General features: G+C 37.7%; 1 protein-coding gene across 3 annotated transcripts in view; it reads right to left on the bottom strand.

Annotated features, from left to right (window-relative positions):
• The window catches only part of PDCD10 (programmed cell death 10), a 47,867-nt gene that overhangs the window by 27,302 nt on the left and 2,724 nt on the right, over positions 1-17,841 (bottom strand). For all 3 annotated transcript variants that reach the window (XM_005905680.3, XM_070373679.1, XM_070373684.1), the window contains one exon: positions 3,709-3,919. In XM_005905680.3, the coding sequence (XP_005905742.1) occupies positions 3,709-3,804 (96 nt within the window). In that variant the 5' untranslated portion in view covers positions 3,805-3,919. The remainder of the gene's footprint in view (positions 1-3,708; positions 3,920-17,841) is intronic.

The raw sequence follows: 17,841 nt of genomic DNA, 5'->3' as shown, positions 1-17,841 counted from the left end.
CTTAAGCAATACGTGAACCGTGAACTTCCTGATGTTCAAGCTGGTTTTAGAAAACGCAGAGGAACCAGAGATCATATTGCCAATATCCGCTGGGTCATGGAAAAAGCAAGAGTTCCAGAAAAACATCTCTTTCTGCTTTATTGACTATGCCAAAGCCTTTGACTGTATGGATCACAATAAACTGTGGAAAATTCTGAAAGAGATGGGAATACAAGACCACCTGACCTGCCTCTTGAGAAATCTGTATGCAGGTCAGGAAGCAACAGTTAAAACTGGATATGGAACAATAGACTGGTTCCAAATAGGAAAAGGAGTACGTCAAGGCTGTATTGTCACCCTGCTTATTTAACTTCTATGCAGAGTACATCATGAGAAACGCTGGACTGGAAGAAACACAAGCTGGAATCAAGATTGCTGGGAGAAATACCAATAACCTCAGATATGCAGATGATACCACCCTTATGGCAGAAAGTGAAGAGGAACTAAAAAGCCTCTTGATGAAAGTAAAAGTGGAGAGTGAAGAAGGTGGCTTAAAGCTCAACATTCAGAAAATGAAGATCATGGCATCCAGTCCCATCACTTCATGGGAAATAGATGGGGAAACAGTGGAAACAGGGTCAGACTTTCTTTTTTTGGGCTCCAAAATCACTGCAGATGGTGACTGCAGCCATGAAATTAAAAGACGCTTACTCCTTGGAAGGAAAGTTACGACCAAACTAGATAGCATATTCAAAATCAGTGACATTACTTTGCCAACAAAGGTCTGTCTAGTCAAGGCTATGGTTTTTCCTGTGGTCATGTATGGATGTGAGAGTTGGACTATGAAGAAGGCTGAGTGCCAAAGAATTGATGCTTTTGAACTGTGGTGTTGGAGAAGACTCTTGAGAGTCCCTTGGACTGCAAGGAGATCCAACCAGTCCATTCTGAAGGAGATCAGCCCTGGGATTTCTTTGGAAGGAATGATGCTAAAGCTGAAGCTCCAGTATTTTGGCCACCTCATGTGAAGAGTTGACTCATTGGAAAAGACTCTGATGCTGGGAGGGATTGGGTGCAGGAGGAGAAGGGGACGACAAAGGATGAGATGGCTGGATGGCATCACTGACTTGATGGATGTGAGTCTGAGTGAACTCTGAGAGTTGGTGATGGACAGGGAGGCCTGGTGTGCTGCAAATCATGGGTTTGCAAAGAGTAGACACGACTGAGCGACTGAACTGAACTGAACTGAAGTTGATGTAGTATCTCTCAGTCTGACACAACCAGCCACTTCGTTTTCAAATTTCTAACAAAACTTCTAACAACAACTATGAATCATCTGGCAACGTGTTCTAATCTTGGGCCCATTTATCCCACATGTTGTTCAAGTTTCAGATTTCTGAAGAGATTTACTGGTCCATTCATAGCCAATTCTTTTCCTTTCAAGTTAATTCTTCTTACACATGAATAAAGTAGAAAAGGTATACCAGTATTAATCCTAAGACTTCACCCAAATCCTACACGCTACACAACTGTTTTCCAAAGTCAAGCATCACATAAAATGATTTCACCATATGGAGGAAAAGGTCACTCAAACTCTTAGAAAAAAAGCTTTCCTCATTCCTCTTTCATTAACTAGAGAGTTAAACTGAAGTTCAGCAATGCAAATTGACCTTCCATAAACACTCAAAATACCAGATAAATATAGAAAATGCCCCCAGACAACTTGATCCAATAGCCTACAGAGTTAGCTACATAAACATGAAAAGAGGGAGCATCTCTGGATGGAACTGTCATGATGGCTCTTGAAGAACCTGAGAAGTTTAAATACTAAATGTCAAGACAGGTTAATCATCATCTTCAGTGACTCTCTTTACCTCATACCTGGTACAAGGATAACTGAACAGTTAATAATCGATTTGCTTAAACATCTGTATTCCCTGAAACTCTTGAGAAGCATGCTGACTTTTTCTTCCTCATATCTACAGACCCTTGCAGCGGACTCGACAAACAAATGACTGGTATTTAGTAAATATTTACTGAACAGCACTGAAGCACTGCTTCCAACAATACCTATAGTCTTGCAATGCCTGGCTAAAGTGTTAGAACAAAATGGCAAAATTAATGACTGGAGTGTTGGCTACAGCTGCCAGAGATGGGTATAGCCCGTCCTAGAAGAGTGCCTCCAATGCTATCATGGTAGCAGGATAATCAGGACAGGTTTTCCAAAAGATGCCTCCTCTTTGTTTCCTCTCCAGTAAACTTCTAAATTTCCTAACTGCCCAGCTAGGTGTGGTCATAAGTCTATATTCTTGCCAATGAGATGTAAATGGAAGTCTCAAGTACGACTTTCAGAAAGGTTACTTTAAGGACGCTTTATCAGCTGGAAATAAATCCCCACTCCCTGCTTCGTTTTTTTACCCCTTTCAGACAACTTAGGACAAAACAGCAGCAGCTATCCTACATGCTGAAGTGGCCTTGACAAGGGAAGGCAAGCACTAGGATGATGAAACAGAAGACAGGAACCTCAGTTTTTGATGATACTGACTCATAATACTATTAGTCCTGGAGCACTTACCTCCAGAATTTTTTATGTAAAGAAAGAAACTTTAAAGCAAAATAATCTCAAAAATCAGGACCTCAGTTCACCATTAAAAGGAGGGGAGAAATTATCTCTTACAGATCTTCCAGTTCTAAAAACTCTACATAGCTTAGCCTATTAAATATCAACTTAAAAAAAAAAAAAAAACCTAAAATGTATCAGTATTATTAAGTCCTAGAAAATTCCTCAAATAAAAAAGCAATTATATCTTCTCTAGACACAAAGCAATGGTATCTTCCATTTATCAGTAAAATTATGCTTTGTCACTACTCACTCTAACTTTAACTCGGGGCTTCCCTCATAGCTTAGTTGGTAAAGAATCCGTCTGTGATGCAGGAGATCCTGGTTCCATTCCTGGGTTGGGAAGATCCGCTGGAGAAGGGATAGGCTACCCACTCCAGTATTCTTGGGCTTCCCTGTGGCTCAGCTGGTAAAGAATCTGTTTGCAATACTGGAGACCTGGGTTCAATCCCTGGTTTGGGAAGATCCCCTGGAGAAGGGAAAGGCTACCCCTCCGGTATTCTGGCCTGGAGAATTCCACGGACTGTGCATATGCAGTTCATGGGGTCTGGAGAATTCCACAGACTGTGCATATGCAGTTCACGGGGTCGCAAAGAGTCGGACACGACTGAGCGACTTTCACTTTCACCTTTTCACTTTCACTGTAACTCATTAGGATATTTTCGGGCTTGCTCTTCTGGATACCTAAAAGGTGCTAATCCCCAACTCTTCAACACACTAAGCCTTATTTACCACTTTCAGATGTTAGCATATGTCTCTTATTCCAGTGAGGCCTGTCCTGGCCCCTAAAATAGGTCTCACCTGCTACTTTACTTAACACATTTTGTTTTTACACTTCATAGCACTCATCACAATTCTTCATTTATAAAATTACTTGTATTCTTTTGTCCAATGTCTCTCTCTTCTACTATAGCGAAACCTCCAGAGGAAGAGCAAAAGCTCAGGGCTTTTCCCTCACTGTTTTATGTCGAGCCCTGGAACAATGCTTAATACATAGATGGACTCCATTTATATAAGTACTTGTTATATGAGGAAACAAACAAACAAATGAATAAATGAAGCAGACATAAAGAAATTCCACAGGTCATATGAAGAAATGTTTATCCACTTACCTCATTAAACACAGGATACATGACTGCATAGAGGGGCATAGAAACCATAGAAGTGGTCTCAGCTTCATTCTTCATCTCTTCCATTGTCATCCTCATTCAAAAGCCAACTACAGTAGAAAAAGCAGTGCTAAAATGCAGAGGAATCTTCATTCACTGCAGTCTTTCTTCTCTTCTTTGTGATAAAAGAATAAAGCACAAAACATATACTGACCTGGTTAAAGGGCAAGAAAGAACAGATATTTACTATATTAGAATTAAGAATAAAAACTTCAAGTGTTTAACATTTTCATTACAATTTTTTGCTAATCCTTCAATGATTTGGTCACCTAAAAAATAACAAAAACATGGCAACCATCAAAGATTTAAAGCAAATTTTTAAATTGGGAAAATTCCACCAAATGTGATCTATTTGGGGGAAAATTGATCTAGTTTCTTAATTAAATAATTTATTTAATATTATTTAATTTTGCCAGTGGCATTTTTGAATCTTTGTTCAAAGTTAACACAGAAACTAGGAAGAAAAATCCATGGGTACTGAAAGTTTGGAAATAAAATATTGAGAATTGAACAATATAAGAGAGAAATTTTGCCTTGAGGAGTTGAGGAAATGTGTTGCTTTTGAAAAGAAAGCAACTATATTTAATTCCTTTGCTAGGGTGAAAACTGAGCCTAATTATAAAGTGAAAGAGTAATAGTAGTTAACATATTTATATATTAAATGATACATAATATGTAAGTTCAACAAAAGAAGCTATCAATTTTGAATAATTTGTACCTTTTATAAAGCATTTTCAGATTATATTTTCACATGCATTTCGTCCTCCCAATAACTTACCTTATAGTAACTGTCATTGTAATTTTACAGATGAAAAAGCAGACTCAGATGGTAATAACTTGCCTAAGATCACACATGCAGAGGTCTATGAATTCAGATCTGACACTCCCAAATCAAGAAACAGAGTATCAAGTGAAAACCAAGAACCTCATCTACCCAAGAAAGTACCCAGATGTTATTCATTTACTTTATAAATATATGTTAACCACCTACTACATGCATGTGCAGTGGGGGATGAAAAAGATGTGGTTCTAATCGTTAAAAAATTACCTGATGCAGAATGTGGAAGACCTAAGCAGTTTGAAAGCTACAAAGGCTACTGCTCATAGCTTCAAACACACTCCAATGAACTGTCCCATCTGAGAACTGCTTACTATTCCTCCATATTCCTACCAGTGAAGGGGAACTCAGCACCAACTGACATCAACTGAAAGTTTAGTCTTATTTATGGTAGTTCTAAACATGGAAATTTTTTCCTCTTTCTGAGCTTACATCTGCTTCCTGAATTCACAGAATCAAATAATGAAATAAATAATAAATAAAAGGAAGAAAAGGCCAATTCCTAAATTTTATTCTATAAGACAAGACAAAACCATTATCTGATTAGCCAACTGGTACTTAAATAGACTTCTTTGGTCATAGCATTAAGGACAGAAAGGAGGAACGAAGCTGAAGGCAGGAAAAAACTTAAGAAACCTAATGCATCCAGATCAATAGAACCTGAGTAATAAACAAGAGCAAGTAAATATCTGCTGTTACTATCTGACTACTTAATAAACCACTTGATAATCTGCCTTTCCACTTATATTTAACTGTGAATACCTTTTCATAATAAACTTGGAACAAAAAAGAAGGGCTGAAATGCTGTGATACTAATCAAAGTGAAAATGATGGATACCAGATGTACAGTATTGAGAGTAAATGAAAGGCATAGCTATCTATGAAAAAAGAAAGTGAAGACAGTACAGGGTCAACAACAGAACTTGAGGAACTATTTTACAGAATGACAGGAAAAAAAATCTTTCATTTATTTAATAAATATTTCTTTAAAAAAATTTTTTTGACTATCCATACAATATTGGGTCTAGTACTAATACAGAACAGTGAACAAGACAAGACCTCAGAGACCTTGTACTATAGAAGGAAAGACAAAATGAACAATTGTGAAAACCACACAGGATGCTATGCTTTTATGGGAGAACTAGGTAAGAGGACCAGCATCAGGTGTTTCCAAGAGAAAGATGTCAAAAGTTTTAGATGCTTCTGAATATGGACAATAACCTAAAAATTTTTTTATTTTATTTCTTGATGAGATCAAGTATAACACGCAAAGAGCAGTGTCACTTGTACACAGAGGGCACTACCAGCAGAGGCTGAACTGGTGAGCTGGCAAGAGAGGACTTTAAGTTTTAAAGGATCTCAGTCAAAAGGAGGAAGAAATTAAAGGAGGTAAGACACTGAAGTACGCTCAATGGGATCATTTTTGTCTTTCACTCTTTTGAACACATGCCTATACCCGCATATACAAAGGCAGACACAGTTGAATGGATTAGTAAGGTGGCTAGTCACTTTCTGAATTCCTGCTGATATCTACCTATCTACCCCACTAAACTCACTCGAACACTTAATTTTACCTTTTCAAATACTGGCATTGATTTTTTTAAAAAAACGTTTTGTCTAATAAGTGGTACTGTACCATGTTGGAAATTTTCTCTTAAGATATTATTTAAATTAACTCTCTCTCTCTATAACTGTCTCTTTCTCTAATTTACTTATACATATATAAATACATACATAGTTTTTCTTGCCTCCAAAACTAACTTTACTATCAGCTACTATTTGTCATCAAAAAGACAGTATTATAGCAACATTATGGGCTACACAGGTGGCTGGTTACTCCACAGTTAACCGCGCTTTTAAAACATTGTTCCCATGGGAAAACTGTTCCAAAGAACCAATTTATAGCTGAACTTTTCAGAACAGACAATCACAAGCTGGGCCAAACAGTTTCATTAGTGTTTATATGTGAATAAAAATCAACAATTCCAATAAGGCTTTTTAAATATTAAACTGTTCTGCCAATTTTAACTTCAAGTTAAAATTTTGTTGTCAATCCTTCTACATGCTTCTTCATTTGAAACAGTTCAATAAACAACGTGCAACTCTATGCCAATTTAATGCCAAATTTAGTCTTAAGAGTTTCTGCCACACACTATGCAACCAAGCAAAGGAGTCTGTTCATTTAAAGAACCACACCTGGGTATATCACAAGGCTCAGAATTAGCATTTCCTGAAACAGCCTCACTTTCTCCCTTTGGGGCAGGGCCAAGGTTATTTACTCTCAAATAAATGTGTGAACAAATGGAAGTTCTTGGAATTGATGCATACAGTTCTTGGGAAAAATAGAAGCTTCCTAAGTAAAGGAAATTCTAGACTTGAAAAATATTTGTAAGCAGGTTGTCTTGCTTTTCTCTATAGTCAAATCTAATACTAGCCCCCTTACATGATCCCAAATTCTTATAATTCCTTTCACTTCCCTCCCTAAAGGAGGAAAGTTTTATTTATTTTCGTTGGCTCTCCAAACTGTCCATAATATTTAGCTAAAAGAAGTTTATTTATTCCAGCAGTAAATAGAATCCATGAGTTCATGTTATAATTTATAAGTGTATTTCTTTTTCCCAATAGTGACATTACCAGTCAGCATTAGCAGGTACACAGCAGACCTTAATAAACGTTTGCTGAATGCATAAATTAATCAGACAAGAGATGGGCAATTTATAAGTTGAATCAGTCTTGCTAACACTTTTCAAATACTAAGCCTAGCAAAACAAAAACAAACACAGAAATCTAAATAATTCTATTAACGAAGTCTGGACCCAGTTACATTTACCAGTTTTTATCTCTTTTGGCTATCCCAAGCTCTTCCTACTGTAGTAAACTGAGAATATAAGCATCAGACCACTGCAAATAAAATCAGAATTCCAAAAGAAATTTACAGAAAGCCAAAGGAAAACAAAGGAAACTAAAACAGAGATGATTAATTCTAATGTCTTAATTTTATTAAGGATACAACTGGTGTATAATTTAATAGTTCACAAAATTCTCAAAGGGGAAGCATTCCAACATTGGTTAACCTTGCTTTACACATAAGCAAGACCCAAAAAGTTACCCAGCTTTCAGGAGAAAGCAAAACTTCATGAGAAAGAGTGAAGAGCGCTGCAGTTTCCAAATGCTGGACAACCTAAGCCATCACAATCACTTCAGGGCTTATTAAAAACACAAGTTCTCAAGGTTACTCATGATCGCCAAGAAAGGGTTAAGGAAGCTGTATTCTGAGCAGCCAGCCCAGATGATTCTCGTGAACAGGACAGGTTGGATATCACTGGTATGGAAAGAACAATGGCTAGAGTCAGAAGAAAGGAAAAAAAAAAACTGCTAAGGACAGTCTCCAAGACACAGGTAAAATTAAGTTTAACTCAGCACCTGAGACAAGGGTTTTTGGTCCTCCTGACTTGACAGAAGTTTCACTTAATCACTGGCCTTGTTTCCTCATCAGAAAGTACAAAGGAGGTAAAAACTGTATCATTTTAAAAAAGGCCATGGAACTTTAAAATTCAAGGACAGTAAAACTTTATTCCTGGTGTCTACTAAGGGTTCCAAAGGAATCTCATGGGAAATTAAAAAAAAAAAAAAAAAACTCATGAGATCATAGAAAATATTTACAAATTCTGATAAAGGAGATCTTCTTGAATGATTGACTCAGGGTTTCAAATAACTAACACCACTTTGCTTTCTCTCAAGCACCCAGCATCACAAATCATACCCAGAAACTGAATTTTTTTAAAGGTAGGAATAGATCAGTCTGGCCAAGTCACATAGTTGGAAAGGTGAGCATTTGATATCACGACCTACCTTTCAGGACCTTCTCAGGTCAAAATGTTGTAGCCACTTCCAAACAAGAGACAAAAGTTTAGAGGAAGATGCTAGGAAAAAGGCAGGCAGAGGAAAAGGGCACGCAAGAGATCCTACTTAGACCAAAATGAATTTGGTAAAGAATCTACCTGCTACACAGGACTCGTGGGTTCGATCCCTGGGTCAGGAAGATTCTCTAGAGGAGGAAATGGCAACCTACTCTAGTATTCTTGCCTGGAGAATCCCATGACAGAGGAGCCTGACAGGCTACAGTCCATGGGGTTGCAAAGAGTCAGACACGACTGAGGCGACTTTGTAAGGTTCTAAGAAAGGCTTAACACTTCACCTAAAAGTGAATACGAATAGGGCTGTTTGAATTACACGGTGGTTTACCCCTTACTTTAACCAGTTTCACCTAAGGTCGACAAAGGTCCAAAATAATAAATGGAACATTTCAGAAATAAACAATTCATAAATTTTTAACTGTTTGCCATTCTGAGCAGCATAATGTAATCTCACGCCCTCCAGTCTGAGACCCCCTAATCATAGATATCATCTGCTCCTAACATGCCACTACTCACATCATCATGGCTTGATGATCCTCCTTCAGATGTATCATCAGGTCAACAGTAAGAAAACAAAAGAAGGTCAATAGTATCCTAACACTAAATCACAATGCCCATGTCATTCACCTCGCTTAGTCTTATCACTCAGACATTTTATCACCTAGTATCATCACAGGAAGGTAAGTACAGTACACTAAGATATTTTGAGACCATAATTGCATAACTTTATTACACTGAATTATTATAATTGCTCTATTTTATTATGGCTGCCAATCTCTTGCTATTTATAAATTAAACTATCATAGATATGGATGTATAGGAAAAAAAAAATAATAGTATATGGAGAGCTTGGTACTATCTGAGGTTTCCAACATCCACTAGGAGTCTTGGAACCTATAGACATAGCAGGGGGAAGTTGTGAGGGGGCTACTGTACTTAATTAACATTATTAGCACTGTCATTAGAGTGGTGAGTAACAAGCACAGTGACTCTAGAACCAGACTTGCTTGGATTCAATAAACTGTTCATTTATCCAATAAATGTACTGGGTAATAACTACAGTTTACCAGCCCTTTCTCTCACAGGAGCCTTCTCTCTCCACAATTTGAGAACCACTGCTCTAGGCACAATCACTACACAAGCATTATGAACAAAAGTAAGTGGTCCAAATGTAAAGGTAAGCGCTGGCAAAAATTATCCAGACCCAGATTTTTTTCCATAATTCAGATAGTTTCAGATCTCAATCTCTCACCAGTAAATTTATCTGTATTGTTGTCACATACTCATGCATTTAAGAAACCTAAACATTAAGACTATAAAATTTTAAAGCAAAAACAGCCATTAGTACATATTCCTCTATACTTTCAAGTCCAATCTCCAAATCTCACAATTTAGAAATAAAAGTCCCCAGAAATTCACATTAATAAACTAAACAGTGACATATTGTAAGTATATATTCTACAGAGCTACTATAACCCATTGTGTGGGACATGCCTGCCACGTCTTCTGTCTGCCAAAGTGATCTACTTCTAGGATCACCTGCCCTGCTCTCTGTGTCCTCCACGGATCACTCAGCTGAGAGCCAAGACCCCCAGACTCCAGGCAGAATGTTTAGAGACTAACGCCAGTGGGAACGTGGCTCTGATTCAAGGTCGCCTTAGGGTATACAGCAGCACAAGTCTGTGGATCTTCCATTTTTTAATACCAAGACCTCTGACTCAGGTACTGTGAAAGTTAACTGCATCACGTCAGTGTAAGAATATTTGGGGGGAGTAGTGTCTAAATCGGAGAAGGCAATGGCACTCCACTCTAGTACTCTTGCCTGGAAAATCCCATGGATGGAGGAGCCTGGTGGGCTGCAGTCCCTGGGGTCACTAAGAGTCGGACACGACTGAGCGACTTCACTTTCACTTTTCACTTTTCATGCATTGGAGAGAGAAATGGCAACCCACTCTGGTGTTCTTGCCTGGAGAATCCCAGGGACGGGGGAGCCTGGTGGGCTGCCATCTATGGGGTCGCACAGGGTCGGACACAACTGAAGCGACTTAGCAGCAGCAGTGTCTAAATACAGAAATCATAAATGGACAAGTAACTAACATTTTCTACACATGTATGGATAGCAGAGTAGTAGGTAAGTGCTCAGATTTAAAACAGGTTTAAGTCTGAATGGGTGATACCATTTAATCTCTTTTTAAACTCAATGAGAAATTTACTGGCAATACTGGCTGAGGTATTCACATCACATTCACACTGAGGTATGTCAGATACTGCAATAAGTACAAAATGCATGTACTTATTGCAGTATCTGACATACAATGAATATTCATATTATTAGTTACTGATATTTCATCCAAGATTCTATGAATCTGACACAGCATCAGGACTGGAATGAGTGTGAGGCAAACCAGATGGCTAGAGCACAAAATTAAGCTCTTACTTGTAGGACACAGAGTGAGTGCCTCTTAAAATTTTGTATACTAAACTCTTTGCTTGCCTCACCCTAGTCCTGCCCCTGCACAGTACACACAAGGATGGGCTAATACTGATTATCACAATGTCAAAAAGGACACTTACAATAGCCTTTTAAAACCTTTCCTTCCCCACTTGCCAAAATGAAGGCATATATAAATTACCTGGGCCACCCAAAAAGTTACAGGTGTCATCCAAAGCAAATTACAGTTTAGGAATTCTTAAAAAATGTGATCATCAAATGCATTTTAAAATTATTTGCTAAGTCTGTGTTAAAATTTTTATTCTCTTAATGTATGTAGATCAATTTAATAAAGAAAGTTGTGGCCCAGAAGCAGGCTTGGTAGAAGAGTGATATCAAGATGTGGTCAAAGAACTTCCCAAAAAAATCTGTAAGAGGGGATAATCTATACAGGAAAACCAAAAGAGAATAGAATCAAAAGGCTTGTTACCTCTGATGGGAAAGGGGAACAACAAAAATAGCAACTGCTATTTGAGCTTCTAAGATATTTCTGCACAAGTTCAGGGGAAAAGACACATCTCTTTGGCAGTGACAATATTCTATTTTCTCCCCCTATTCGAATGCCTAAAGTTTTGTTCAATTCTGGTCTGAACAAAATTTAAATGAAAACATTTGTTGAAGGGTAGGAAGCAAATTTGTTCCTTTGAATGTGTTCATCTTTTGCCCATGAAGTTCTTAATCTAGTGGTTCATGAATTAAACGCCTAATTGCCTTAGTGTTTAAGATACATCTCTATATTCTTTTGCATTAGTATTTGTGAGTTTCAATTTCTCTAATACAACTCTAAAGCCTTCCTTTAAAACCCCTTAGAAATTCAACTTAAGCTCTCATGGGCTCCCTCGTGGTTCAGATGGTAAAGCATCTGCCTGCAATGTGGTAGTCCTGGGTTCTGTCCCTGGGTTGGGAAGACACCCTGGAGAAGGGAACGGCTACCCACTCCAGTATTCTTGCCTGGAGAATTCCATGGACAGAGGAGCCTGGAGGGCTAAGTCCCAAAGAATCACACACGACTGAGCAACTAACACACACACATAATACACGGCTCAGGCTTACCTGCTCTGTATCACTTATAGTCTTACATTTTCCTTAATAACTCCTTATCGCCTAAGGTTCGCTACAGTATGCAATGTGTATTTTCTTTATCAAATTTCTTTGCACCACAAGACTGCCACAAGGTGCTTAAATGTTGATAAAATTATTAGCCCCAGATATTAGGTTGGTACAAATGTAATTGCAGTTTTGCACTGTTGAAATTTGCTGTTTGATATTGGAATATATTCTTAATAAATGTGGTTATGTTATACATTATTTTAAAGTGCATTTCTCACTTTATGTTTTTTTGCTAATCATTTACTACTTGCTGTTTATTTTATATTTATTTTGGACTATGGAAATGATGTTAGACAAAACGCAAATTCGGGCAATTTTCTCATCTGAGTTCAAAAAGGGTCATAACGCAGCGCTGACAACTCACACCATCAACAACGCATTTGGCCCAGGAACTGCTAACAAGCACACAGTGCAGTGGTGGTTCAAGAAGTTCCCCAAAGGAGGTAAGAGCCTTGAAGATGAGGAGCACAGTGGCCAGCCGTCAGAAGTTGACAACAACCGAGAGCAATCATTGAAGCTGATTCTCTTACAACTACAGGAGAAGTTGCTGAAGAACTCAACATCTCAACCATTTTACAATCACTTGGTATTCGAAGCAAACTGGAAGGTGAAAAAGCTAGTTAAGTGGGTGCCTCGTGAGCTGACTGCAAACCAAAAAAAAAACCATTGCTTTGAAGTATATTCTCTTATTCTACACAACAACAACAAACTATTTCTCGATTGGATTGTTATGTGAGATGAAAAGTGGATTTTATATGACAACTGGTGGTGATGCAAGTTCAGTGCTGGACTGAGAAGAATCTCCAAAATACATCCCAAAACCAAACTTGCACCAAAGTCCTGATTACTGTTTGGTAGTGTCTGATCTACTACAACATTCTGAATCCCAGTGAAACCACTACATCTGGTAGGTATGCTCAGCAAATTGATGAGATGCACCGAAAACTGCAATGCTTGCAGCCAGCACTGGTCTACACGGCCTAATTCTTATCCAGGACAACATCTGACCACACGTTGCACAACACTTCAAAAGTTGAATGAATTGGGCCTTACCTCATTCGCCAGGTTCACCTGACCTCTCGTCAACCAACTACCACTTCTTCAAGCATCTCACCAACTTTTTGCAGGCAAAATGCTTCCATAACCAAAAGGATGCAGAAAATGCTTTCCAAGAGTTTGTTGAATCCCCAAGCATGGATTTTTACACTACAGGAATAAACAAACTTCTTTCTCATTGGCAAAAATGTGTTGATTGTAATGGTTCCTATTTTGATTAATAAAGATGTATTTTAGCCAAGTTGTGATTTAAAATTCACGGACTGAAACTGCAATTACTTTTGCACCAACCTAATAAATGGACTCTGACTCATTTGTTTAACAGTAAGTGAGAATAAGGACAAGATTCTATCTAGATAATGACATTTAACTTCACCTTTAGCTCCAAGTGATCGCAAATAAAAATGCTATTAGTCACAAGAAGAAATGAAGGAGACAGAATGGCATCTGTTTGTATCGTATATACAATTCTTCCCATGACCTTCACTTATAAAACTGTAATTCATTTTTCAAGGAAGGACACCAAAATTAAGGGAGGACCTCAGAAACCTCTCAAGTTTTGACAGTACTGTCAAAATGCCAATTTTATTACGAATAAAGTCATCTGCCAAGTGTCTACTCCTGAATAAAAGGCCACAGCATTATTTGAAATCCTATGGAATTAAACTAGACAGCCTTGTAACAATGTGAACTGCTATAGGGAGCAGTTGCACTCTGGAGGCTAGGTATGACTCATTTACCATTCCCAAATGCCTTTGGTTCCAGCAACATAAGAAGTCTAAGAAGGAAGCAAGAGTTTAACACCTGAGGGTTTTGTCCTTCCTGAACTCCAAACTCCATTAGATTTCCAGTTCATCCTGAAGACAGGATGGCTGAATAAGGCAGAAAGGCATATTTCAGTGCCAGGGACCCAAAGGTAACTCAGAAAAACTATCATTTTTTCCCCCCTTCCTATTGGCTCTGATGCAAAATTATCAAATGAATTGATGCATGTGCAAGTACTTAATATATCAGAAAGACCAAATGTCCATATAATGGTCTTTCCACCCCGCTACTATCCGCTAAATTATAAACACTGTACAGAAGTTTTATTCCTTTCTCTATTTCCTAGTACCTAGCTCAGTAGTCTGCATAAGTAAGTGTAGTCGCTCAGTTGTGTCCGACTCTTTGCAACCCCGTGGACTGTAGCCCACCAGGCTCCTCTGTCCATGTGATTCTCCAGGCAAGAATACTGGAGTGGGTTGTCATTTCCTTCTCCAGGGGATCTTCATAGTCAGTCTAAATCAGCAGCAGGGTAGGAGATGCGATAATGAAAAGCTAGATATAGTCCATGCCCTTGAGGGTGTGCAGTCTTGTAGGGAAGAGAGACAATAAAGAAATACATGTCAAGCTGCCACTTTACATAACTCCGGGGAGCATACCTGTGCCATACTATACATATACTTGCCCTATGCAAATTCAACGGGCACGTTTAACATTTTTCATTTTTGAAGAAAACAAAAAGAAAAATAACTATTGAAATACTGGATGATTTTAACTCCATTCCGCAAATATAAGCCCCTGAATGAAAGTGATAAAGACATGGATCTGCTGCTACCCACCACTGGACTGAGAGCCACAGCTGTCCCCCAAATGAGAGGCTCACCACACTGTGACTCTTGTAGTATAATGTACATATTTCCTTTCCAGAAAGATCTCTGAATAGCAAGTTAAATACTTGACGCAGCACTCAAAGGAAAAGTAATTCTATTCCAATGCTAGAGAAAAAATGTATTTGTTAATGCTATGTCAGTTTCCAATGTGGTAACTTTCAAAATGTTCCTTTTAGAGTAAATTTTAAGTAATTTTTGCCTGCCACCTTGACTTTAGTATCTAAGACACAACGTTTTGTAACTGGAACTCTTTAAGTTGAGCCCTCCATCGGTGCTCAAAAACTAACATCATTTTTACTGCCATGATTAAAAATATAGTGTCTTAACTTCACCAGCATGGATTTAAATCCTAATTCCAAGCAATAAGTGGTTGTGTAAGGTTGCGAAAGTTACTTAACCTCCCTATACTTTAGTTTTCTTAAACTGGGGATAATAGTGCCTCTACATCACAGGGTCATACAAAGATTTAAGGCAATTTTACACATAATATATATTTAACAAATATATGATAAATGAATAAATCAAAGTATCATTATTATACAATCTATCTCTTTCTGGTAAACTTATTGCCAAAGGACTGGCCTGAGTAAACAGTAATGACTACTACTTAATATGTTCCACTGCTGTTACCCAATAATTCATAAGCCAGCTGATGAAAAAGAAAAATCTTTTTTTTTTTAAATAGCAACACCTGATTCTAGACAACTGTACAGTGACACTGAGTTTGAAGACCCATTTCACTTTTTAAGTGGTTAAAAAGAAAGATTATGCACACCAAAAAACGTAAGCGTGACCTTGAAAAATATGATTATAATATTACATTGTATCTAAGATGCAATTAATTGTGTAGCTAAAATGAGAAAACTAAATTCTACATAGAAACAAAAATGGACCACCAAACTACACAGTTTACCTTTCTGCAAATAAATTATTTCTAACTGCTACAAGAAAGGTGCTTTCACTTTTTACATCATGTGCGCGCGCATGCTTGTACTGCTAAAATATAAATCACTAAGACTGCAACTTTCTATAACATTTCAAATGCAGTAATATACACCATCAATCACACTATTTAACTTCTAAATCACTTCTGCAGTTTATATTGTGGAGAAAAAATTAACATGGAATTAGCTTAAAATTCTTGGCACACGTTACCAATCATAACAACCTTAATAACTGAACAAGATATAAGAAGCAGTACCTCAGTTTTATCCTTCACTTATTGGTATGCTAGGTCAATATGAATTTTATTATCCCTGATTCAAGTAACATAGGGACTTACTTAAAAATATAAGTTTAGGATTTACCAAAGACTTGTATTAATAATAAAAACTGGGCTAAATATGAGCAAGCACTTTTTGACAATATTTTGTGGGACAGTGAACTGGTAAATTCATGAAGCCATGCAAGGCTACAGCAACTCTGAGCTGCTGAATTTATTCTATACCATTATAGTAGTACTATGAAGGATCAGAGAATTTGTTTTCAGAACCAAAACCTAGCACAATTTATTTCTGAATTGTCCTCATGTTTCGAAAATAATATTTTTACTCTTGTAAGTACTGAGGTTTAAAGAAATAAGATATTACCTTAAGACCCACTGAAATATGACAATTTTCATGAAGCTCAAACTATAAGCTCCTTTGAAATAAACACCACTCAGTTTTACAGTCACCTTGTCTAAGGCAAGTTATATTAAAGGTAAAATTCAAAGGAAGATTACTGTGGTTAAAAAACAACAAAGAAAAGGGAAAATCATGAATTTTGTTGAAGACAGACGAGCTAACAGGGAAGAAGAGAATTCACAGAAAGTTAGTTTCTTGCATATCTATATTTTATTATAATTAATGTTGCTTGCAAGAGCAGGATAGTGATAAGGTCTCCAAAACACTGTTATACAGAAATTTTGCTGTAATAGAAAATGATTCCTTTGCCATTTCCACACAGAAAACTAGCCCCATTTTACAGACCTCCAAGAAAGAACAAACATCTTTCTACAATTTGTATCCAACTTCTGTCAATAACCTCTTTTTATCCAAAGGTAGGAAACACATCTCTTTCATGCATTTTTGTATTTCTGCCCCTTGCAGAGTGCTGGATGCACTGCGTATGGACGCACTGTGCATGAAAGCACTTACATTTATTCATACACTCAGCAAATAATTACTGACTACTTAACTTTGTGCTGGACACTGTGTAAGTAATGAGGTAAGGCACATGACAAATAAGGGCCCACTCAGGAAGCTTACTGTCTAGTGACGGAGACAGACACTTATAAAATAAACACAAAAATAATTAAGTTCCTATTGTGATGATGCTACAAAAAAGTACAGAGTATGGTGAATATATAGTAGGAACTTAGTTTGAGGAAGGAGGAGTCAAAGGTCAGGGAACATTCCCTGAGAAATGACATCTAAACTGAGACTTGAAAATTAACTAGGAGTTGGCCAGACTTGGGGCCTCCCTGGTAGCTCAGACAGTAGAGTCTGCCTGCAAGGCAAGCAGGAGACCTGGGTTCAATCCCTAGGACGGGAAGATACCCTGGAGAAGGGAATGGCTACCCATTCCAGTATTCTTGCCTGGAGAACTCCATAGATAGAGGAGTGTGGTGGGCTACAGTCCATGGAGTTGAAAAGAGCCAGACTTGGGAAGGGGAGGTGAAGCAGTTCAAGCAGGAGGATGAAACAGGTATAAATGCCCCCAAGTCAGGAAAGAGCTTATGCAGGTAGTAACTGAAAGGCACAGTAATGCAGGTAGTAACTGAAAGGCACAGTAAACAAGAAAGGCTGGAGATAAGGCTGGAAAGCTACACAGCAAACAAGAGAGAAACTGTCAGCACTGAATAGAGTACAGGGTAATAGTACCTGAATATTTAAGTAATTTTAAGTCTTTTTCTCATGTAAAAATAAATAAGGAAACTGAGTCTTTATCTCAAAGTATTAAAAAGATCTATAGTTAAAAGACCTGGATTATGCCTTGGTACCACCAGTTACTAGTTACAGAATCCTGCAC

The sequence above is a fragment of the Bos mutus genome, chromosome 1 (assembly GCF_027580195.1).
Source record: "Bos mutus isolate GX-2022 chromosome 1, NWIPB_WYAK_1.1, whole genome shotgun sequence".
NCBI lineage: Eukaryota > Metazoa > Chordata > Mammalia > Artiodactyla > Bovidae > Bos > Bos mutus.
The sequence above is the reverse complement of the archived record's forward strand: the minus strand, read 5'-3'. Positions and strand labels throughout refer to the sequence as shown.